Genomic DNA, 25,246 nt, shown 5'->3' on the forward strand with positions numbered 1-25,246 from the left:
AAATATGACAATAAAGATATGTACGAAACTCCAAACACTTTAAATCAAAGGATGCTATTTGTAAAATGTAACAATGTGTCTCGACTTTCATGTCACTTTCAAATCATAATAAAATTTTGATCTAGTTTGTTTTTGTACTCTATCAAGTAACATGATATCACAAAGCATTAAATGTGTGAAATGAAAAGACATTTTAGTTCAATAAAATAACAAAAAATAATTAAACTATTATCATACGATAAAACTATAATGAATTTGTAAAAAAAAATAAAAAAAAAATAGAGTACTGCACATCGTAAACCTCTCAGTAAAGGATTTTTGTCAACTCTGGGAACCTACGACTTAGCCCCCCCCAAAACCCAACCCAACCCAACCCGAACCTTCCCCTTTCTCTTCTTCATCTGGAAAAGCCCTCTGTTCACAATGCTGTTTGAATTAACAATAATGATTTTGGCCATGGAAGTGACAGTGATTTCTTGATCTTCAGTCAAGTGTTCGTGTTCTTGCAAATACCCAGTGTCAAGTTTCTTCTGATTTGTGGTAAAATTTTAAGCTTGATGGTGCTTTACACATGTTTGAAGTGATCTTTTTGTGTGTTGAGCTTGTGGGTATTGTGAATTTCTGTTTAATTTGATAAATGGGGTTTCTTTTTCATAGATTTTAAGGTTTTGGGGGGGACTTTTCGTTGACCTATTGAGAGTTTGGTAGTAAAAATGCGATCTTTGTCATTCTTGTTTATTAACTTCTATTTATTGTTTATAAACTGGATTTATATAGCGGAATTGATTGATATTTTGACAACGAAAAAATAATTTCTTGCTTCTCACATGATGCTGGAAATGGGAATAAGGTGGGGGTCAGATTGCTGTTAGAGCGTCGTACCACATTAGTTGAAGGAATATGGTGTTTCAAATGAGCTGAATTTTGGAGTTGAGTTAGATGTAAGCTCCAGAGTAAGATGCTGGAAATGGGAATGGGGGTAAGATTCCTCTTGTGTATTTGGACTATACGAGGGAAAGAAATTTGAGGTGTTTTTCAAGGACAAAGCTACTTCTATCCAGATTTTGAAGTTTTAATATTTAAGTAATTCCACTATATATGTTAATTTGGTGAGATGTATAATAAAGGAAAACTGGTAGATTTTATTTACGCGCTGCAAATATGAGCTTCATTGTAATGTTTTAACAGCAGTACAATTTTCGGTGCTGAAACCATATGAAAAGTCTTACTTGCTTTAGAAAAAAAAAAGAAGGGTTTGAAGTTGTGAGTAGGATAATCAAAAACTTGGAGAAACTTATTGTTGGAGATATGTTAAAGCAGTCCCTGACAATGCTAAGGATACGGTTAAATGAATTTTAGGACTCTCTGTGGTAGTTATATTCTTGCGACAGCCAATTCTCTGACATCCTTCTATAAAGTGATTAAATCTGGTCCTGTCCATTAGTTATTTGAGGAATTCGTAAACCTCTGAATCTTCAGATAAAGGCTACTTCTTAAAATAATTTGCATCATTCAGAATCCTCGCAACTGTTAGTAATATCTGAACCTATGTTGCTCACTCATCAAAAATGTTAATAGGTGCATTTCGTATCCTCCAAAAGTAGTGCATTTTTGGAGGATCTGATATGTGTGCAACAACGTTTTTGAAGAGTTCGAGCAACATACATCTGAACAATGTTGTCTTAGATTCTTGGATTGGAAAGTCTAAAATTTTGCAGTAAAAGTTGTTTCTTTGATGTGATATTATTGAGTTGAAATGCAACATCTGAGTTATACCATTTGTTTTCAGTTGCATTTTCCCTACCTTCCTTGCTTTTCTCCCTTGTTTTCAGTATTCCCCTGTTTGGAATCTCTTTGAGTTGCTTTTGCCCGATTTACTACAAATGTTTGATATCTATATGATTAAATTTTACTAAAATGAAATGTTTTGATCTGACTCTTTCTTTCTGTCAATTTGTTTCAAGCCTGCTAAACATCACTGTTTAGTGGATTACTCAACAGAAATTCAAGCCATCTAGTGTATGGCTTGCATTTACAAACTAGCATATAATGGGCAGCAGTCGATTTCCAAGGCGCTATTTAATTGTATTTTTGATGTTCATCTGCACTTCTGTCTGCTATATAGAGCGGGTGGGCTTCTCTATTGCGTATACTACTGCTGCTGATGCTGCAGGAGTAAATCAGAGTAGCAAAGGTGTGATTTTGTCGACCTTTTACTATGGATATGCATGCTCACAAGTACCTGGTGGTTGGGCAGCTCAAAAGATTGGTGGACGGCGTGTCCTCCTCCTTTCTTTTCTCTTATGGTCTTTGACATGTGCTTTTGTACCACTTGACCCGAACCGAACAATTGTCCTGGTAATAGCCCGTTTGCTCGTTGGTGTGGCCCAAGGTTTCATTTTTCCGTCCATCCACACTGTCCTTGCACAGTGGGTACCGCCGCATGAAAGATCAAGATCTGTTTCCTTTACAACTTCCGGAATGTACTTGGGTGCAGCAATGGGAATGCTTATGCTTCCTAGTCTGGTAAAGTATAGGGGTCCACAATCTGTATTTCTTGCTGAAGCAGCTTTAGGAGCAATGTGGTCTCTACTCTGGTTCAGTTATGCGGCTGATCCACCTCGTTCTGAGCATCCAAAAGCAACTGCATCGGGCTTTGGGGAAACCCTGCTGCCGCTCAGAGGGAGTTCAAAGTTGAAAGCAGAGAATGGAGTTCATCCCACCAAAACTCCAACAATCCCATGGAAACGAATTGTCACAAGCTTACCAGTTTGGGCAATTGTTGTGAATAATTTCACTTTTCATTATGCACTTTACGTGCTCATGAACTGGCTTCCGACATACTTTGAATTGGGTCTCCAGATCAGCCTTCAAGAAATGGGCTCTTCCAAGATGATGCCCTACTTAAACATGTTTATATTCTCAAATATTGGCGGAGTAATAGCAGATCACTTTGTCACAAGGAGAATCTTGTCTATAACTAAAACCAGAAAACTTTTAAACACAGTGGGTTTCATCGTAGCTTCTCTTGCATTGATGGCTCTTCCTTACTTTAGAACACCTGGTGGGGCTCTGTTCTGTTCCTCCGTGGCTCTTGGTTTCTTAGCGTTAGGAAGAGCAGGTTTTGCAGTTAATCACATGGATATTGCTCCAAGATATGCTGGAATTATTATGGGAGTTTCAAATACAGCTGGTACACTAGCTGGCATCGTTGGAGTTGATCTCACTGGTCGACTACTTGAAGCTGCTAAAGAGGCTCAGTTGGATCTTACCAGTCCAGAAAGCTGGACATCAGTATTCTTCATTCCGGGGCTGCTCTGTATTTTCAGTTCTTTTGTATTTCTAGTACTATCAACAGGGGAGAGGATTTTCGACTAAGGTTTTGTGCAGGTATATCGTTGTTTTATCTTTCTTATTCTTGGAAGAAGCAGTTCAATGAGGAAGTATACATAGTCTAGGATTTGCAGTTCAAATTTGAAGGTTGTCATTCTTACATTTTTAACCTGAGTTCTCATATGGTTCTATCTGCATACATTTGTAGCTTAATCGATGATTCTTCAGTATTTTCGAGATGTTGTTCTTGGCTAAGCTGTTATTAATAAATGTAATGTTCATCCTATTTCAATGCAAATTTCAGAAAGTAGCTCATGTATCATAGGGAAAATAAAATGCTCACATACTTCCATTTTTGGTGTTGGTGAACTGTAATATCCAAATTTGTATCACTAGTTGATGAATTGAGCTCCTGTTTTGACACTTAACTCTTGTTCTTTACTTTGCAAGTGTAATATTCCTTCTTGCCTTCCACGAGGCAGAGGTAAGGTCTGTGTACATTCTCCACTCCTTAAACTCCAACTTGTGGAGTTACACAACATATTCCTTTTCTTCGTCATTTGATATGATTGGCCCTCGGGATTTGTTAATAATACAAGTATAGACACCTTAACTTGGTCTCAAATGACATTAAACACTACAAATTTGAGAATGCACACACAACTCGTCCCCACTATGTCTCTTGGATACTCTATTCTTATAAGTTGGAGTGTTCAATTGACACAGTGAAAGATGAGTTGATGCGTATAGATGTGCATCCTCAAACTTGGAGTATTCAGTTGTCAGTTAAGACCAAGCAAGATATCTATCTACATATTATGCATTTTTGTTTCTCTTGCAACAAATAAACCTTTTAGATTATGGTCTAAAAGATTCATTTTAAGCATGCATGAGAGTTTTATAAGAAAATATTAGGCTATGGTCTAAAGAATAGCTATGTCTGCAAGAGTAATTTCTTGAGGGCATACCATAGTTTGATTTACAAAGCCCATTATAATGTGGCTACAGTGTAAACTCTCTTTAACTGTTGCTATTATTGTAAAGCAAAATAGATTTGGTGGGGATAAATTCCAAAAGTTGAAAGATCTTTGCATTATTGATTTTTGGCACATTTTATAATGTGATTTTTCTCTTTAATTCCTAGCCATTCTATTAGAATTTTGACTCAACCAATATAAATATATGCAATATACTAGCAACAAACAATGAAAACATTCTAAAAACATACTGTTACATCTTATCGATATAAATATTAGCTAACTTTATCTATTAAAATTTAGACAAATCGAATGAATCACCTAATATTTCTATCTCCGCGAGAATTTGAACCTATGAAAATGAAAGATGTATTTATTTTTCCATTTGGTTCAGGTGAAACATGTTGTGGTTTGTAATTTATTTTCTAAAAGATATTTTTTATTTTAAAAGCTAACATTTTCGTTAAATACGAAAGTGATATGGTCAGCTTTTTGTGAAACGTCAAAAATATATATGAACCATATAAAGATCTTCTTTACAAGAAATAGATATTACTCCTAATTCTGTTATTTAATTTTTGGACTGTAACATTGATATGGACTTCACATAACGTACTTTAATGTCTCCTTGCTATTAGTTTTTCTTTACCCTTTTTTTCTTTTTTTAAGTCGATCGACTAACGTTTTATCTACCTATTTTAATAAGTCATAGTTTAGTTCGATGTTCTTTAATTTTTCATAAAAGAATCGCTTCTTGGGTCTGTAGCAGTTGCTGCTAAAATAACAAAATCACCAAATAATCATGGGTGTTGCGCACAAAAAAAATTAAGAAGATTACGGATTCCTGTAAAATGACCCCTAAATATACAAAGTGGACTTTGAAAATGGTGAGATCGTAAGTGTTGTGTTACATAAGGATTCAAAAATTATCTCCTAACAAAACAAAAAATACAGTTATTAATTTGACTAATGTATTAATTAATTTCAACGTATATACTCTACATGTATATGATTATAATTTCTCTTTGTTTAGCTTTAATCATCGATAAATTAAATTCATGATATTTGTGTTGGAATTGAAAAATTGATAGTCGTTGCTTCTTGGTGATAATATTGAAGTTTTTTTGTTTTGAAAAAATTAAAATGATTCTCCTACTTCAATATTCGCTATTAATGACAGATGTATGATAAAATATAGAATTAAAATAAATTTTTTATCAACTTCTTTTAATTGATTGACTAATTTTGATCGATCTCAATATTTAATTTATAGGTCAAATATGTCGTCTAAATATGTTTTTTCTCTTAATCTATTTCGATTTGAAACTCTATAATAAGTTTTGAGGGTAAGTAAAGAATTAGGTCACAATTATTAATGAAGCATTTAGTTCCTAACCTCCAAAATGTTGGGCTAAATAGTCAAACTTTCTTTATAAAAAAATAATTTAAAAGCAAAAGTCCAGCTCCCTACAAGGTATTAATGTCTTAAATATAAGATGGTACGATATCGAAAAAGTTTGGTTTAATAATTTTATAATTTTAATTTTTAAAGAATATTATAGAAATTTTATATATACGATGTGAAATGATATCAAAAAGTTTAGTTTAATAATTTCGATCATATATATTATATAATTTTTATATGTAAATATGTATTTATTGTTTCAAAATAAATATCATTTTAAGAATTCAAGATAAAAAAAAATATAATTGTGTGATTCTTTTTGAAATATACACTAAATCAAGTGAATATCTTAAAGAGAATTCCGTTCATCAAATAGAGAAAATTACTAAAATCTTACTAGCCATTATCAGAATTATCTCATTTTAAAAATCTCAGATTAAATCGATTGATGAGTTGTCTTTATCAAAAGTTTTATATATATATATATATATATATATCGCATCGCGTAAACTTAACTAGTTTTAATTAACATGCCAAATAAAAACAAAACCATAAGGAATTAATTAAGAAAAAAAAGTAGCTTACTTCCAACTCTAATCTCCGATATTAAAGGAGTTTAATTCTTATTATAGTTGTCATTATCATACTTTATATACTTTAATAGATTACCAAATCTACCTTGTAATTAATGGACTCTTTAATTTATTCAAGGCAGATGATTAAATATTAATTAATTTCTAATATTTTATTTAACCCAATCACAGACTATACACCTGTGTACTTGGTTGCCTCGACAGATCAATTTTTTAATTAAAAAGTTAATCAATTTTTTAAGAAATAAAAAGTTTCTTTATTTTTTTCAAGTACTCTAATTATTCTCACCACTTTAAATTATAGTGTGAACTTAATTAGTTTCATTGTTTTGTTATTTTAAAAAGGATTTATGATTATTTATTTTAATTTTTGATAAATTTCGATTCAATATAACAATCTGCACAATATATATAACTGAGTTAAAATATCTTAATTTGTCAATTATTTCAACTTCATTTAATCAAAAATAATTTCCCAAAAACTTGAAGGATTTGTTTCTTTCATTGTTTTCCCTTTTAAGGGCTTTATGGGTCAACTAAAAATGTGGTCCAAAATTTGTGCATAGACAAAATTGTTTAAATTATGAATTATTCTCCTTTAAAATAACTACTTTCCCAATTATATATTATCATTATTTGAAGAATGAAATATTTTTTTTCAATCACAATCTTTCCAGTCATAAATTTTTAGAAATTTATATTTAGCTTGGTCATCAAAAATAAAATAAAATTATATGTAGCTTTTACTTTAGAAGTTGAAAAGAAAAATAAATTCATTAAAAATTCTCAGTATAGCTTTTGCAAAAAGACAATAAAGCCCCAACATTTTTTTATTATCTCTCATTTGATATCCCATTGAATCTTTGTCAAATTTAATATAAGATTTATTAAAGAAAAAAAGTATTATAATCTTAAATTTAAAATCTCTAATTAAAAATCTACGAATCCTACTCATTTCATGACAAAGAAATATCTCCAAATTAATTACATAAGGTTAGAATTAATATGTTAAAACAATAATAAATACTTCATCATATATAGTGCTAAAAATAGAATATAACAAAAATAACATCCCAGATCTCTCTGTTGCTGCAGTTCTCATTGGCTCTGTACTTTTTCCCCCTTACACCCCACCCCCACCAGTGGTATATTTCTTCTTCCTCCTCCTACTGCCACCACCATATCCATTTTCTCAAAGCAAAAAAATCAGCAAACTCTTTTTACTGTACTCTGTTTTATGCTGTTTGTATTTCTAGTGTCAAGAATCAGTTTCTATATATTTAGTAGTGGCTAATTTCATTTTTAATCTTATCCCTTTTCTCATAAACTTAACTGGTTCTTGTTTCTGGTGCTTTTTAGCTCACTTTTTTTATTTTTTCAATTCTTAGCTATAATTTTAATATTATTTTGCATATGCATAGGTGTTAATGATTCTTGAGTTTTAGTGGGTGTCTTTTAGTTTTGCTTGCTTAGTTGAAAGATTTGAGCTTTGGGGGATTTTGTTAATGGGGTTCTTGAAAAGTTTACTATTTGTTTGATAGAAGGTCTGAAAGAGAATTTTGAGCTTTTTTGATGGAATTGAGAATGGTTTTGGTGTTTGTTGTATACAGAAAGGGTTTCAAGATTTAAAGCTGGTAGGTACTATTACTTTATGTATAGACATTATTAAAAAGTTTTTCTTTTTTAGATTTTCTGTAATTTAATATTTGGTATCCTAGGATGTGGATCTGAGCTGCATACAGTGACATTTTGTTCTTTCTTTCCTTTTTTTCTGATAAAAAAGCAGTCTTTTGGGTGTGTGAAGGGAGAATTCTTAAATGGAGCAACATAGATAGTGAGGATTCAGACTTGTTGAGATTGAGGCATAGTAGTTGTTATATTGTTGTTTTTGTAATAAAGGAGATTTCTTTTGAGTATTTGAAGGGAGAAAAGTATGGATCATAGAAGTCATCAGCAGCAACAGATGACTTCTGGTTTAACTCGATATCGATCCGCGCCAAGTTCTTATTTTACCAACCTATTGAGTAGTAATAATCCAGCTGGTGTTTCTGGTGGGAGTGGGAATTGTGGTTACGCAAGAGATGATTTTGATCAGTTGCTCAATCCTCACGCTTCGAATAGTGGTATAAAGCAAGTTTTTGATAGATTTGTAGCTAATATTGGTCCCCAAGATTCGAATCCGGATGGCCTAATTGATGATACTCAGCAAAATCAAAATCCCATGAGCAATATGGATGTTAGATCTGAAGTTCTAGCTCCTATGAAACAAGAACACGAAGCTCAAATGAATTACCAATGCCAAGAACAACAGAGTCAGAATTCACAGTTTGTTGCACCTGTGAAACAAGAAATTGCTCAGCAGAATAGTGATTATTCTTTGGCTTCACAGATGAATTATCAAAATCACAATGCAACAGACTTTACTTCAGGAATGGATAACTTTGGTAGATATAATCGTTTGAACCACACGAAAATGGATGGTGGATTTGGTACTGGTAGTAGTGACTCAAATCTTACTCGTTATAACAGTTCACCTGCTGGATTCTTTGCACTAGTCAATATTGAAAATGGTATGCATTGTCTTGGTTAAACATCTTTGATCTTGATTATTCTTATTATCTTGACTAATGGGCTACATTCAGATGAAGGGAATGTTTTTGTCTTTTACGAGAATATTCATTTTAAGCTTGTTTAAATGTTTATTTTGAATTTTGCATTGTGTGGATTGAGCCAAGATTCTATTTTAAGCTATGCTCCTAGAAAATAAATTATATATGCATAAATGTCATAGTCATTGGAGATAGCTAAATTAGTTTTAGAAGAGAAACGAGGCATGTCATCAATTTTTGCCACTAATTAACTACTTATCAACTGTTTTGTACAGACGAAAATCTTATTGATAGTGTTATCATATCTATGCAAGTCTTCCCTTGTGAACTTTGTAGATATTAGCTAGAAGAACAACATAGACCATTGTTTTGCTGAGATATTCTTTTATTATACTTTGTCAAGGGCTGAAAGAAAAAGTAGGTTCTCTTGGGATGTTTTTCTTCTTTTGAAAATGGTGGAGGGGATTAAAAGGTGGAGAATCGAATCCTCACCAGTAAGGTGAAAAATTCAGGTCGCCAACCAGAGCTACTAAGTTTGTGATCATTTCCATTGTTTTGATCTGACGTTAGTGTTTTGAGTTTGTTACTAAATCTTTTTCAGCAATTGACAGAATATGGTGCATTGAGAGGCATAGGGAGTTATGGAGCTGGTAGTGGTACTAATGCTGCTGGAGAAGTATCATTTTCCAATCCAAGCAGGTTTAGTAGTCAAACAGCTCTCCCATCCGGCCAACCTACTTCTTCGGGGCTATTAGCTCCAATCTCTGAATTTGGAGCTAAAAGCATAGAAGAGAGCAGACGAGGCCATGAAAGTTTTGGTAAAGGCCATAAAAGTGATGAGAGTTACATGGCAGGTTTCGCCTTGCCTTCTTGGGATGATTCACAAATTTTGACTGATGATTTCCTACAAGTACCAGAAGATGATGAGTCCGGATCATTCTCCAATGTAAATGCATCTGATAATCAGGTATTTTTCTTATAATCACATTTGTCATTCTTTTACCGCCTGTATTGAACTGAAACAGGTCTAAAAAATTGCATATTCATATGACCTACTTAATTAGTTTGGGATTGAGGAGTAGTAGTAGTCGCTGTTGTTATTATTGATGTTGTCTTTATGCCTGATTAATCTCATGCATACATGGTTTTGGTAATCAGAGTAGTGAAGGTCGAGCTCGTCCTCCCACTCTATTATCTCATTTGAGTTTACCTCAAACATCAGCGGAGTTATCCGCCATGGAGAAGCTCTTGCAAGATTCAGTACCATGTAAAGTCAGAGCAAAGAGAGGCTGTGCCACTCATCCTCGTAGCATCGCCGAAAGGGTACACAACTCACACTAGAAAAAAATCTAGTTCTCTTTATATTCAATCTAGATCACAAATCAGTTCAATCAAGTAGTCTTTTATCCCTGAAAGATAGGTTAAGCAAGTACTGATTCAATTGTTACCATTAATCTTAGGTAAGAAGAACACGAATAAGCGAAAGAATGAGGAAGCTGCAAGAGCTTGTCCCCAATATGGACAAGGTAATCCCAACTTATGGTGTCCAAAATATGAATATTGCTCAGACTCTTCAAAAAGGATGACGTGTGCATATCGGATCCTCCAAAAATTGTGCACTTTTGGAGGATCCAACATGGGTGCGCTAACAATTTTTGGAGAGTTCGAGCAACATAGAAAATGATAAAGGTCAAATTTAGCTTCTCTTATTCTTGTTTCCCTGTTTCAATTTCTTTGCAGCAAACAAACACAGCAGATATGTTGGACTTTGCAGCTGACTACATCAAAGAACTAGAGACACAAGTCAAGGTACATCCCAAAAGGAATCAACAAAAAAGTATTCCTTCCATTCAAATTTCTCACTTCAATACATGAATTGTTTCAGGCACTATCGGAAACGCGTTCAAAGTGTACATGCTTGCATGAATAGAAGACCACATTCAACATGATAAGGTAGGGCAATGCTGTGCACATTCTAGTGGGATAAAAAAAAGGACTTGACAATGGAAATAGCAAAGCAGATAGGTGGATTCTTTTTGGTACTTGAAAAAGAAGAGAATGGGTTGCCATATTTTGGTGTGTAAAAAAGATAGATTCAGATTCATCTGATGTAACATTATAAATAACCTAAACTGTACATAAAATTTCCATTGTCCATTTCTCTTGGCCTGTTATGTTTTGTGGACTACTTAGTGTTTAGGTCCTTTTATTATGTTGTGTAAATGTGTGTGTTGCCATTCAAAAGTTTCTTTTTTTTAGATAAAAGGAAGTATTGGGCTATTAATTGAGTGATGAGACTGTCCATCATTAAAATGTTTAAAGGAAAATATTAAGTTTTTTGAAAAGTATTCAGAAGGGGTAGTTGCAATGTTAGCTAATGTTCATAATTGCCTAAGGCATGCTAATATGTAGAGTATTAATTGTGGTGTCACATATCTTATAAAAGAAAGTGACATATTCCAAATATCTATTTTCCAATTAATTCAGCTTATACATTGAAGAAGGTAAGAAGTTAAATATCATTTTTTTTAAAGTCTCAAGAACTAAGTTGATGTAGTTCTTGAACACACAAAAGTTTATACAAGAAACAAGACATTAATAGGTGTTTGGACATGAATTAGTTAAGTGGACAAAGAATATCCCAATAGTTACTTTGAAAAAAGGAAAACAAAAATATCGTAACCTAACAAGAGTACGAATTACCCTCTAAACAAAAGTCTTCAAGATAGTTGTACCGCCCCAGCCAAACTTTTCACCTAATAATATCGTAGGTACGAATTGGCCCGCAAAGTAGGTCTTCAGTCCAAAAAGAAGGGTAAGTCTTCTGATTCAAAGAATAAGTAAAATAACGTTAAAAAAATAGTAGTAAATGTGCATATATTAGTTGGAGTTATGGTATGCAATAAAACATTCTTGGATCCAATATAGAACATAGTGGAAAGTGGTCCAAAATTGTTAGAAGTGAGAACCATGTCATGGATGATCTCATCCCCACGACAATCTTTAACCTTAACGGCTTGTTTGGTTCGATACAAGTTATTTCGAGATAATTAATCTCAAAATAAATTATTTTATTATACATGAAATAACTTATTTCATTGCTATGACAAAAAAAAGGATTGAATAAATAATCTAAGGACTACCTAATACTTTCTACTAAACGTGACATAAAAAAATCCTAACATATTATCCTGAAATTGTTATACATTGTACCTCACGTCAAACGACTCGAACAAAACTTTTCTAGTTTCCAACTATTTCTGGTTTTTTTGTTTAGTTACCATACAACTAGAATGTCAATCCTAACATATTTTCTTGAGGAGGGGGGTATGGGGTCCAAATATTTAATGTGGGGACCTACTTTACCTTTTGAGTACTCCTTTAAAGATAGAGAGAACTTGATGCTACTACTTTCTCAACCATACAAAGCTTCTTAGCAAAGGCATCTAATAATATTTCAATTTTTTAGAAAATCTCTTTACACTGATAAAATAGAGTAGAAAACATGTTCTTTTTTCAAGTATTTAACATTCGAAGCCTGCTGATTTGATTAATTCAAATTCATATTAACAAAGGTAAAATTTATCTTGTTAGTTTATGGATTAAGACGAATTCAAAGTTTATGTGCTTAGTACATGTACATGTGTTTAGAAAAATTCATAACTTCAATGAGATGCTTAGAAAATCATAAATTTCAAATTATTGTTTTGTCTCTGCGCATGGGATTTGACCGTTATTAAGCGAATGAAAACACTCCTTACTAAAAGATCCTCCATTTCCAAAGCTCAAATCTAATATTTCTAATTTGGGAGAAAAGATATTTCGATCATTCCATCCTTATCGATAGTGATTTTTTTTAAAAAAAAAAAGTCACAAGGAAGTATTTTCTCAATTATTACCACTTTTCAAATATGAGCTCACTACATATTGGGCTTAGGCTCTAAAATTAATTGGGCCACATATTGTTGACATTCTATCCAATAAGAAACATTGATGGACGTTTTGTACTTATATATGTAAATATAAAACTGTTTACACGTTTGTAGATTGGATTATATACTGATACATAATTAGTGTTTCGTTTACTTGATGAAAATTTAATCTCTACCCTTTGAAATTAATTTTCAAGCCACATATACGTACCATTTAAATGAATTATTATTATTTGATGTCGATATATCTTTGTAAAACTAATTTGTGTATATCAACATAATTATATTTTCAATTCTCATTTAGTTAGTGAAAGCAACAAGGGGAATTAAACAGTAGATTTATAGACAACCCTTAATTTTGTTAGATAATTTTCTAAGATTATGAGATGATTCATTGAATTGATACTGTTATTTTCTTGACTAATTCATGTCTTTCTTTTTCTACCCAATGAACATTAATTTTCAATTTTACAAGCTAGCTCCAAATAACAAGATCCGACTAATTAAAGAATAATTTAATGTAATCACATTTAAATTAAAGTAACGCAATGTCAATATCTTAGTTAATGGTATATATTATTTTAACTTTGATCACATGAATTAAATCTTTAATCCACTGATTGTCGAGGAAGGTGCTAGTTAATGGTTTCGAATTTTAAAAGTCACTTCATTATATTATTGCACAAGGCAAACTAGAAAAGTCATATATACATAAAAAAAATCTTTTAACAAATCCAGTAGGTTGATTGAAAAATTAAATTTGATATGTTCAAGACATTTACTAGTAATTCTCAACTACTCTAGATGCAATAAATGTTCTCTTTTTTGGTTGGATTTTTTTTTGTTGTTAATAGCCTATTTTATTTTACTCGCTATTATTAATAAGATTAGTTTAGTAAAATATATTTTTAATTAAAGTATTTACAAGGTGTAAGTAAACAATAGGACAATTATGTTTTTCTTGAATTTTCTTTTTGGATTATTCTTTATTTTGAGTGCTCGAGCAACGTATTATTTAATTTGTAAAAAAAATCTGATAGTACTTCAAATTGATTACACAAAAAATAATTTTTGATTATCTCTCTTGATGTTTCTTCCATCAATAGCCAAAGTGTTGTACGATTCGAGCATCTCTTGATCACTTTGTCGATGCTAATTGCTATTGTATATTATGTCTTAATTTTTTATAAATTTATAGAGTATTCAAGATGAATAATTCTACCTCATTTCATTTGATTGATTGGTTAGCCTTTAATTAAATTTTAAAAAAAATGAATAAATATTTTAACAGTAAGCAAATCCCAACAATAATACAGTAAAGGGACAAAATATCTACTTGAAATAGATGTTTTTGTTAAGCAGTATCTAAATATAGGCCCTACAAAAGATTTTCTGGTACCCACTTCTTCCCTATATAACATTTAGCTCCTAATCTCCCTCACTCCCTTTAACCAATTTTTCCTTCTTTCCCTTTAGTGTATCGATCTGTCGTTAATTGAAACTTTTGTGTATATGAAGTAAATTTCAACAAACTTTTTTTAAATTAAAGTGGTGCTTAATTTGGTTTATATGTGCACATATCAATTATTTTACCAATTATATACGTATTATTTTCTATCCATATAAGTATATCGAGTGATTTTGTCTATAAATTTTATAGTATGAAGGAGAGTGGTGGTAGAAAACAAGGTGCAACTTCTCCATGCGCAGCTTGTAAGTTGTTAAGGAGAAGATGTACACAAGACTGTGTTTTTTCACCTTATTTTCCAAGTGATGAACCACATAAGTTTGCAAGTGTTCATAAAGTATTTGGAGCTAGCAATGTGAACAAGATGATTCAGGTAAGAGCAATTTTTATTTATGAGTTTTCCAATTATAAGTTTAAATTTATATGACATAGTTTAAATCGACATAAAAGTAGAATTTAAAATTTATAATCTTAAACATGTTATATATTTTGTGTGTCTTTAAAATTTGTGGCCTTAAACATGCATGCATGCAATAACATTTTGATATATCTCAATAGGAATTGCAAGAATATCAACGAGGAGATGCAGTGAGTTCAATGGTGTATGAGGCAAATGCAAGAATAAAAGATCCAATTTATGGTTGTGTTGGAACTATTTCATCTTTACATCACCAAATTGAATTTCTACACACACAATTAGCAATTGCACAAGCTGAGTTAGTCCACATGAAGATGCAACAATTCTCATCCATGTCCGGTGGCGGCGGCACCGCCGCCAACTCACCAAAAAACGTATGGTCACCGTCATCTCAACACTTGCAATCAGAGGTGTATTCAGAATTTGAAATTTATGACTCCGTGCAACAACCTCAAATTAATATATAACAATTCATAATTATATATTTTTCTTAATACATGTATAAGGTTCGAATATAATTTACTAATTAGATTTACGTGAATTCGTAATTTTTAAGCGAGATCCATCTTTGCCATTTCACCTTTTTACAATGAATATGGTATGAAGTTCCATTGTATTATGTTAGAGTCTGGATTCAAAAATTTTAATTTGATCCGTTGGCAAGTATTAGTATACCTATTACATTTTTTTTTGTAACATGGGATGAGCTAGACTTTGTTAAAATATGTATACTTTTATCATGTGAGATATAGTAGTTAAGCTACTTATATATACAAAAAATAATGTTTGTCTAGTCTTTTTTTAAATATTTATTTTTGTGGTCTTTTTTCTATATACATCTTTATTTTTTTTAACACAAATCAAGGAGTGATAAACATCATTAACTCTCTCTCTCTCTATATATATATTGTAAATGTCTAAAGTATATATAATAATAAGCTATCATTCTCTACTTAATTAAGTATCTAATTATTTTAAGCAAGATTTCATTTGTAATACAAATCTAACTCATCTTTTTTATCGTATTATATTATTTAATTAAGTATGAAACACACCGTATAAAAAAAAAAGAAGAGAAGATGGTTTAGTATAGAAAAATGATTGCATCATTGATCATCACAACTCCATTCTAAATATTTGGCTTAATTGGGCTTCCATACGATTATAACTATCACGAATTTAAATTTCTAAAACTATATTTTATTTTTTAAACTTAGGTAATTTTTTCGCGCTTGGCGCGGTCATAAAAAATAAATGCATTTAACTTGCAAATATTTTTATACTAATATCCATACATTAAAATCATAGAAGAATAAGTTCTTAAAAAATTATTAGCAATACTGCAACATAAATTTAATTTTATTTGTCATTATTAGATAACTCAAAAACCTCCAATTAATGAATTATTCACGATATAATAAATCATTGGTTCATTAATCAATATTGAAAGACAATAAAGAAGAAGATATTAGGTAAGCTTATATATAGTACTTCTAAAATTTAATATAGAATATCAAAATATGAATTTTCGGAACTAAATACAATAATTTTTTTTGATAATAAATATACATACAATATGTGTATATGTTCAATATAACCGGAGAAAATAAGTTAACATAAACATAAAAATAATGTTTAAAATATGTACTCAAAAACAACAATTAATAACATGAGTATAAATTAATGAGCGTAAAAAAACATACCAGGATATGTATAAATACCATTAAATATAAAGGAAAAAATCGAGTCAATTGAATGCACAATGTCCCATTAAAAAATCTATTCCCCTCCAATATAAGAGGTTTTAAAGAACTACATCCTCTCAGGATGAAATGATTCTATTCACCAACTTATTGATAAAATAATGGGGGTGTTAATAAGTCACTCAAAATGAGCAAAGTACAAAAATATTTAATTTTACGGATGTAGAAGAGTATCAGAATTTTTGTTGTTTTAAAATGAGAGGAAATTTTTGTATTTATAGACAATAAAGGTTAGCGTGAACAAATTCTTATTGTGCCTTATCGGAAAGGTTACAACTATTTGAAATAGTTGCAACCCTTCGGAAAGGTCACCACTTTTCATTAAAGTTGCAACTTTTCATAAAAGTCACACTTTTGATAAAAGTAACAACTCTTCATTAAAATCAAAACTTTTGATAAAAGTCACAACTTTTCATTAAAGTCACAATTTTTCTAAAAAGTTACAACTGTTTTAATAAAATTCGCAATTCTTCGTTAAAGTCGCAACTGTAATTTTCATAAAAGTCACATGTTTTCAAGCAAGATGAAGGCTAATTTTGGAAATAATTAAATTTAAAAGGCAATTCTTTCTTGTGGTGCTGCCATGTAGGCGGGCAGAGATTCTCTTTTATATAAATATATGATATTCTTTTCTTGTGAACACGAATACTAATTTGACTCTTATTTTGAGACTCTATGATTAATTTACGTAATACGAAATAGATAAAAATCTACATCCCGATCTAACATACATCTTATGACTTCATTTAGATTCAGTAACTTTAACTCGAATCATATGTGTATCAAAGAATTTACCGATATCAAGAGGGGGCAAAAGAGAAACTTTGTAACATAGAGGGGGAAATTGTTATTTAGTTGAAATAGGATAAGGGGTGAAATTGTCAATACTCTTTAATGTGCAAGGCAAAAAGGGCTCTATCCACTATACAAGATAGTTCAGCTCTTAAGAGACTCAGTCTTGTAGCTTGCAGGCAAAATTCAAAAATGAGTAGCTCTTCACTCACAGCTTCTTTACATGCCAGGTAAATTTAGCTTCTTGAATCTGTTGTTAACACTATGAAGCTTGTTGCTTTTTACATTTTCATGTCGATTCTAGAATTAATGAAATTGGGTATTTGCACATTTGTTGTTTCATTGTCAATTTTATGCAATTTTGTGTCTTTTTAGCTTCTGGGGTTTCCTTATTATACGATAAAAATTATAGCTTTTGTGTGTTGTGGGTAAGGAACTTAATTGTTCTGCTCCCTTTTTCATACTGGGTGCATTTAGCTTGTTGATTTTTACACTTTCATGTTGATTCTTAAATTGTTGAAATTGGGTATTGTGCATTTGTAATTTCTTGCTCAATTTATGCAATTTTGTGTCTTTTAGCTTCTGGGGTCTCCTCATTATACAATAAAGTTTGTAGCTTTTGTGTATTGAGGGTAAGGAACTTAATTGTTCTGCTCCCCTTCACATATTAGGTGCATATAGCTTGTTGATTTTTACACTTTCATGTTGATTCTTGAATTGTTGAAATTGGTATTGTGCATTTATAGTTTCTTGCTCAATTATGCAATTTTGTGTCTTTGAGCTTGTGGGTTTCCTTATTATACAATAAAGTTTGTAGCTTTTGTGTGTTCTGGGTAAGAACTTAATTATTCTGCTACCCTTCTCACTCACTGTTTCTATACATATTAGGTGCATTTAGCTTGTTGAGTTTTACTTTTTCATTTTGATTCTTGAATTGTTGAAATTGGGTATTTTGCACATTTGTAGTTTATTGGTCAGTTTGTGTCAAATTTATGCAATTTTGTGTCTTTCAGATTCTGGGGTATCCTTATTTGAAGAATAAAGCTTTAGCCAGTATAGAGGGTGTCGGGGCTTAGCATGTTTTCTTGTAAAAATAAAAACTTTGATCTTGTTTTATCTATTTAAGGTCTCCATTTGTTGAGAGGTTTGAATGGGATTCATATCTTGAGTGTGGCTGTTATTGGTGTTGGCTTTCTTGTAAAACATATCTGTTATTCTTGTTTTATTTCATGTCAGCACTTTGCGGTCTCCTTTTGTTGGGAGTTTGAATGGGTTTCATGTATCGAGTGTTGCTGTTCGCCGTGTTGGTTTTGTGAGTAAGACGGTCGAATGTAAAGAATCAAGAATCGGGAAGCAACCAATATCAGTACCTTCAAATGTGACACTCACAATGGAAGGCCAAGATTTGAAAGTTAAGGGACCTCTGGGGGAGATGGCCATAACTTATCCACGAGAAGTAAAGCTTGAGAAGGAAGATGGAGGTATTCTAAGGGTCAGAAAAGCCATGGAGACAAGACGCGCTAATCAGATGCATGGTTTATTCAGGTAGTCTGCAGTTTAATTGTGCTGTTTTCTCGACTTCTTTTCTCGGTTTTATTCTTAGATATGGTAAACATTCTAAGTTATAATTTACCTATTACTACTACGTATGATCAAGAAGCTATAATCTACTTACTGGAGTAATTACTTTGAAATTCACGACTGGTTTTGATGTGGACTAGTGATGACTTAGTTCTTCTGACATAAAATTTAAGATTTAAAGGGTCTAATTGATCTTCTCCAATTATATGATATCATATTTTATAACCAAATTGAGATGTTTCCCAGTCCTAGTCCTAATTGATTTTATCCTAGTTGTTAATGAAGAGGAAAGGATAATTTTTTCCTCTTAATAAGGTAAAGAAGGGCAGTCATTTCTTACCACCTTGAAGTTTTCTGTTCTTTTTAGTACTTCTAAGTTTCAAAAATAGTGAACCTCTTTGTGGTTCTAAACTTTACTTATTTGATCTTAACTATTGATATATATTACTTGCTGTAGCCTCTTGCCAATGGTTACCTAATAAATTGATATAATCGAATGCTTCTTTTGCTATGAGGGGACTCGAAAATATGGAAGAAAACGTGGACATTAGTCACTGTAAGTAGCAAAAGAAGTATGTTGCTCGGGAATCACCAAAAATGTTATTGCATTTGTGTTGGATCCTCAAAAGTTCACTACTTTTGGAGGGTCTGACCTGCACTCGGCAGCATTTTGAAGAGTCCGAGCAACATAAAAGCAGTACATAGTTCTCAGTCTTGACATGTTAAAGAAACGATCTTTTGTCCGAGCAACATAAAAGCAGTACATAGTTCTCAGTCTTGACATGTTAAAGAAATGATCTTTCTCACTATGAGAAGATTGACTGGCAACAAAGTTCAAATGTAGCAGATCCTTAGTTCCATGACAGAATTAATGATTCTAAGGTCATGAGAAGTGATAAATTAGGCAGAAGAGGGAATATAGACGTAAGAACAGCTAGGACTTCTAGCAAAGGACATATATCAGTGCTAGTCGTAGTGTTTCTAGGCTAAAAGGTATCACAATTAGGGGGTGGTGAGAAAGATCTATAATATCTGGATGCTAATAAGCCATTTGCAAGTCTCAAAAGCCACAAGTGCATATACTACACTTTGGTCAAGGGGAAAATGGAAAAAAATGGATACGGTTAAAGTTTTCAATGTAAACAACAGATTTGAAGAGGAAAACCCCAACTTTAAAAGAAGGAAGAGAAAGTAGAAATAATTAAAAAATCTATGTTTTTGAGTTTAGACACGCACTTCAATTGGTTCTTTCATATTAAAACTCCTTATACTCTCCAACGGCTAGTTAACGACTACTTTAACTTAGGGAAGATCATAACTAATCAGATAAAAACAAGGGAAACTTCCTTTTGAGACATACTCACAGTAGTGAGGTTGAGTAAAACTCTTAATCTTATTCATGTGTATCTGCTCTTTTGAAATTACGGCAAAATTCTAAAGCACTCTCGAATAACCAGGCAAGCCAGTTGTCTATTATGCATTAGCGCAAAACTGCAATAAACAATAGAAATTGTGGGAGTATAATGTGATGAATAAGAAACTTAGCTTACAACTAGAATTTTTAGTTCGTAAAAGTTATCAACTTTGCCAATTATTCTGTAAGTCAAATCTTAGCATCTGTATTTGGTTCGTAATCCAAAAGATACCAAATGGATCCATTATACTCAAAACCCAGCAAACTATCAAAATATGTTTTCTTTCTTCATTTTATAGATATTCTTTTTGAGATGTGCGTGGGATTGTTGGAAATTTGGAAGTATCTCATAAGGAAGTGTCCCTTGTTTTTATCCACTTATAGTTTATTGTTTTGCCCTTACTTTAAATGGTCAAACTAGCCGTTAACTAGTCGTTGTAGAGTTTTAGGAGCTTTAATAAAGAACTAGTTTAGGTATAATAACCATAAATCATAAGGTTTTTGATGCTAGTTTATACTAGATGAGCTTGTTGAATCCTAGGAGATACGTTTATATGATTGAATATCCTTACAGAAAGTGTCATACACACGCCTTAAGCTAGAAGAATATCCATGATTTCAACAATTAGACGTGATTTTCAACTTGGAATTTTCATTTACACGACTCTCGTCTCTGATGATGATGATCATCAGTTTCACAGAATTTTGTGATAAAGGTATGATTCTGCACCCCAAATGATTTCCTCTCAACTTCAAAAGCCATAATATGTGTCTTACACCAACTCTATCAAACATTCTGCCAATACCTACGGACTGTATATAAAATTTTTCATAATCTTATCACTGTTGTTATGTTGGTCAATTCTAGTGACAATGTATAGATGCACATATTTTGAGTGTTTACTCTGAAGATGTTCTTTTTCTTCATCAAACTCGGCAGGACTCTAACTGATAACATGGTAGTCGGCGTTTCCAAAGGATTCGAGAAGAAACTTCAATTGGTAGGGGTTGGATATCGTGCAACCATCGAAGGGAAAGACATAGTTCTCAATCTCGGATTTTCTCATCCCGTTAGGATGGAAGTTCCTGCTGGACTGCAAGTTAAGGTTGAAGAAAACACCAGAATCACTGTAAGTGGTTACGATAAGTCAGAGATCGGTCAATTTGCAGCTTCAATTAGAAAATGGAGACCTCCAGAGCCATACAAAGGTAAAGGAGTGAAATATGCTGATGAAATAGTTAGAAGGAAAGAAGGTAAAGCAGGCAAGAAGAAGTAAATCATGGTACATTTTGTCATTGTTTTATTGTATTTTTCTTAGAGCTATTTTGAAGTTAGGTTCATTTTGCAAGTGACTTGACAAATTTTTTATCTTGTGGATCCCTTTAAATATAAGAGTCACACAATTTGAATATTGTATGTAATCTGGTTTCCCTTACATTTCTTTTAAAGCTGTTCTGAAAAAATTAAACGATTTTCTTGAGCTGAGGGTCTATCACATTAAAAAACAAAGTATGTCGTTGTGTTCATGGAGGTGGTTGCATTCAATAAAATATTTACAAATTCATGAAAAATGAACATAGTTTTAGCAAGAACGCAATCGTTTTCTAAATCGATAAATTATAATTGAACATTTATCTTTCAATAAATTAAATTGTAACCTTTTCCTTTAATATTGAAAATACGTTGTATAAATTCCACACATGAATAAGTAACAATACAAATTTAATCTCAAATATAATTCTTTTGATAACAATACTCGAAACAACGGAACTTAATACAAATGAATGTGAATGTATTCAAACATTTAGTCTAAATAATTGACTATTTTGATAAATAATTGATAATAATTACTCTCCAAAAATATATATTTTAAATGTATTTTTGACCATTTATTTTAATTTCAAACACTTTCAATGAACCAAACTATATATGAGAAAGCAGTAATTATAGTCAAAGCAGGGAAATATACATTTAATGCACATGATCATTTGATTCAAAGGTATTTAGAATGCATCATTACACAATTCAACATAGCATTAAAAATAATTAATAAAATAGTTAAGTCAAAGTTGAAAATAATTCAGTAATATTTAATTTTAATTTCACACAGATCAAGTGATTCTTGTGTGTATATATAGACAAGACGTAAACAAGTGAAGTAATTTATCATAAAATAAGGATGGATTTGAAGGTTCCAACTATAGATTTTAGGAACTATTCAGAGTGGAAAAAAGGAAGTGAAAAATGGAATTTAGTGAGGGATGGAGTTTTCAAGGCTTTAGAAAAGTATGGTTGTTTTGAGGCTTTACTTGATGGAGAAATTCCCAAAGAACAATTATATGAAAAGTTGAAACAAGTATTTAATTTGAATTTGGATGAAAAATTTGAAAAATCACAAAATGTGTTGGTAGGTTATACTAGAGATAATCCTAGAACACCACTTCAAGAGAGAATGATGATTGGCAATGTCCTCACTCATGATGCTGTTCAGAATTTTTCCTACATCCTTTGGCCCCAGGGAGACCCTAAATTCTGGTACGTACATCTTTATCGTTAATCAAACATTTTAATTTATATACGTATGTGTTTTGTAATTGATTTTTTTTTTTTGAAGTGATTTGGTGCTTGGTTACTCCAAGAAATTATTAGAATTTGATGATATGGTAAGAATAATGGTATTTGAGAAATTGGGATTGGAGAGATACTTGGATGATCACAAAAAATCAGGTGATTACTTGCTTAATTGTATGAAGTACAAAGTAGGTGAGGAGACAAATGTTGGAGTACCTCCTCATACTGATAAAATCATTTCAACCATTTTGAGCCAACATGATCAACATGTCAATGGCCTTCAAATTTTGGACAAAAATGGGCAATGGATTGATCTTCAATACTCATCACCTCATTCATACATGTACTTTGTTGGTGATTGTTTCAAAGTAAGTTCCATCCACTAATTTTTATTTATATAATAACTAAATTAGTTGGTATATAACTTAAAGATTATTATTATTATTATGTAAATTGTAGGCATTTACAAATGGTAGGTTTCACTCTTCTACTCATAGAGTTATTATGGGAAATGAAGAGAGGTTTTCTATGGGATTTACCACAATTCCTAAACAAGGCTATATCATTAAAGTCCCAGAGGAACTTGTTGATGAACATCATCCTTTGCTCTACAAGCCCTTTGATGGTTCCAAATATCTTCCATTTTATATGTCTGGGGTTAGACGCGGCGTTGTTGAAACTATTGAGAGCTTTTGTGGTGTCTCACCTAATACTCAAGACTTGTCTTAGATACAAACATTTCATTGTTGCAATAGTTTAAAGTAGTATTTTCATTATCATGTAACTTGAGAGTTTCTTTGGTGTTTGTTAACATTCAAAACTTGTCTTAGATACTGACATTTGATTGTTGGCCCCTCTTGTAGTTCTACCCCTCTTAATACTATATTTGAATGTGCACTTGACAACTTATTATCGTACGTTAGTTAGGGTGTGCCCAAAAATTTGTATATTTACTTGTGCCATTCTATTCAAGTTAACTTTGAAAAATTTACAAGACAATTTTTGGGGTTTTGAACCTGGACAAAATGAAAAAAATGTCAATTTTTGTTAAGAATCAATCCCAAAATCGAGTCAATGCTAATGTACTTTATTTGTAGTTACCAAATTTAATTTGTATTAACCAAAAGAACCTTCCATCATCATATAGGTATATAGAGCATTGACAATTGAGCATTTTTAGTACCGCTTTTATAAGTCTAACTGTTCAAATATATATATATATATATATATCTTTTATTCGTTCAATTTTAAATACAACTTATAATTTTAAGAATATTAAATATAATTATCTATCAGAACATTATTACATAATAAAATAGATATTTTATTTATTACTTTAGTAAAAATATATCAAGTTAAATATATAGTAAACAAGTGAACGATGAATATCTTTTGAAAATGTTAGAATACATATTTTTATCGTGTAGTATATATTTTGATTCTACTAACATATAAGGTAGGGGTCTGGCCTAACCCCGCCAACGAAATGACTTTAGAATAGAAAAAAAGAAAAAGTTGATGGAGTATAAAGTCAATAGATTAAGTACATATAGTAATAGATTAGGGGAGGTGGGAGATATATATATATGATATATATTAATTGTATATCTATAAATCAAAATGTTTTAGGCCGAGGCCTAATTTTTTACAAGTATAGTGATGTATAAATTTTAAAGTATACACACTTGTACTAAACCGGTATTAATATAATTGATAAATATCCAAATAATACATCAATGACAAAAATCTTTTCTTTTTCTTTTTTTGGCAAAAAGTTGCCGTTTAAGGATAATAGTTTATGGGCTGAAAATAAGTTAAATGGTTATTAACAACATTATTAAAGAAAACAAATAGCCAAAACGTAAACCTTCATTTAATAGATTACACAATAAATTAAAAAGATTTTGATTCTTTCTTTTTAAAAGTCAATAATATGCAAATAAGAGATACAAGTGCCTAATTAACTTTCTCAAAATATGAATATGAGTTTGGACATGCCTAACTCGATCTTTTATTAAAATTTAATCAATTTTATTGAATCGTTTTTGATCGATTAAGGAGTAAGGAGTCTATAAGTGAATAGGAGAAAAGATTAGAACAGTTACCCCCACTAGATTCTTTATACTTTATTCTGACTTTTGTAATCTCTAGATGATGTAGAGTACAACTAAAAATAAAATAAAAATTAAATAGATTGGACCCAACATATAAATAAATATATAGGATTAGCAAAATATTTATTATTCCAACTTTCTGGAAAAAAATAAATTATGGTTTTGGATGCTGATATACTACAATATATAACCATAATGCCCAATAAAAGTAGAGTTGTTATGCCGAAAAATCGAATCAAACCAAAAAAACGAACAAATTGAGAGTTAGGTTTTTT

At 31.4% G+C, this 25,246-nt stretch overlaps 5 protein-coding genes across 5 annotated transcripts; all 5 read left to right on the plus strand.

The window, feature by feature from the left end:
* The first annotated feature begins 200 nt into the window (after window positions 1–200).
* Window positions 201–3,619, plus strand: LOC101246327 (probable anion transporter 5). Its single transcript, XM_004252806.5, has 2 exons — window positions 201–540; window positions 1,965–3,619. The coding sequence occupies exon 2, from the start codon at window positions 2,050–2,052 to the stop codon at window positions 3,376–3,378; it is 1,329 nt and encodes a 442-aa protein (XP_004252854.1). The 5' UTR covers window positions 201–540; window positions 1,965–2,049; the 3' UTR covers window positions 3,379–3,619.
* A 3,707-nt stretch (window positions 3,620–7,326) lies between these two features.
* LOC101246034 (transcription factor bHLH80-like) lies at window positions 7,327–11,201 on the plus strand. Its single transcript, XM_010316372.4, has 6 exons — window positions 7,327–8,878; window positions 9,529–9,884; window positions 10,076–10,240; window positions 10,378–10,443; window positions 10,658–10,726; window positions 10,803–11,201. Exons 1-6 carry the CDS (start codon window positions 8,242–8,244, stop codon window positions 10,845–10,847), a joined length of 1,338 nt encoding a protein of 445 aa, XP_010314674.1. The 5' UTR covers window positions 7,327–8,241; the 3' UTR covers window positions 10,848–11,201.
* A 1,148-nt stretch (window positions 11,202–12,349) lies between these two features.
* On the plus strand, window positions 12,350–15,528 carry LOC101250976 (LOB domain-containing protein 4). The gene is made up of 3 exons (XM_004252823.5): window positions 12,350–12,492; window positions 14,510–14,690; window positions 14,876–15,528. The coding sequence occupies exons 2-3, from the start codon at window positions 14,511–14,513 to the stop codon at window positions 15,200–15,202; spliced, it is 507 nt and encodes a 168-aa protein (XP_004252871.1). The 5' UTR covers window positions 12,350–12,492; window position 14,510; the 3' UTR covers window positions 15,203–15,528.
* A 1,908-nt stretch (window positions 15,529–17,436) lies between these two features.
* On the plus strand, window positions 17,437–21,766 carry LOC101248086 (50S ribosomal protein L6, chloroplastic). The gene is made up of 3 exons (NM_001366553.1): window positions 17,437–17,520; window positions 18,527–18,835; window positions 21,226–21,766. Exons 1-3 carry the CDS (start codon window positions 17,483–17,485, stop codon window positions 21,560–21,562), a joined length of 684 nt encoding a protein of 227 aa, NP_001353482.1. The 5' UTR covers window positions 17,437–17,482; the 3' UTR covers window positions 21,563–21,766.
* Window positions 21,767–21,772: 6 nt separating this feature from the next.
* Window positions 21,773–23,771, plus strand: LOC101254983 (probable 2-oxoglutarate-dependent dioxygenase AOP1). The gene is made up of 3 exons (XM_004253092.5): window positions 21,773–22,821; window positions 22,901–23,225; window positions 23,317–23,771. Exons 1-3 carry the CDS (start codon window positions 22,466–22,468, stop codon window positions 23,584–23,586), a joined length of 951 nt encoding a protein of 316 aa, XP_004253140.1. The 5' UTR covers window positions 21,773–22,465; the 3' UTR covers window positions 23,587–23,771.
* The last annotated feature ends 1,475 nt before the right edge of the window (window positions 23,772–25,246 follow it).

This window comes from Solanum lycopersicum, chromosome 12 (assembly GCF_036512215.1).
Source record: "Solanum lycopersicum chromosome 12, SLM_r2.1".
Taxonomy (NCBI): Eukaryota; Viridiplantae; Streptophyta; class Magnoliopsida; order Solanales; family Solanaceae; genus Solanum; species Solanum lycopersicum.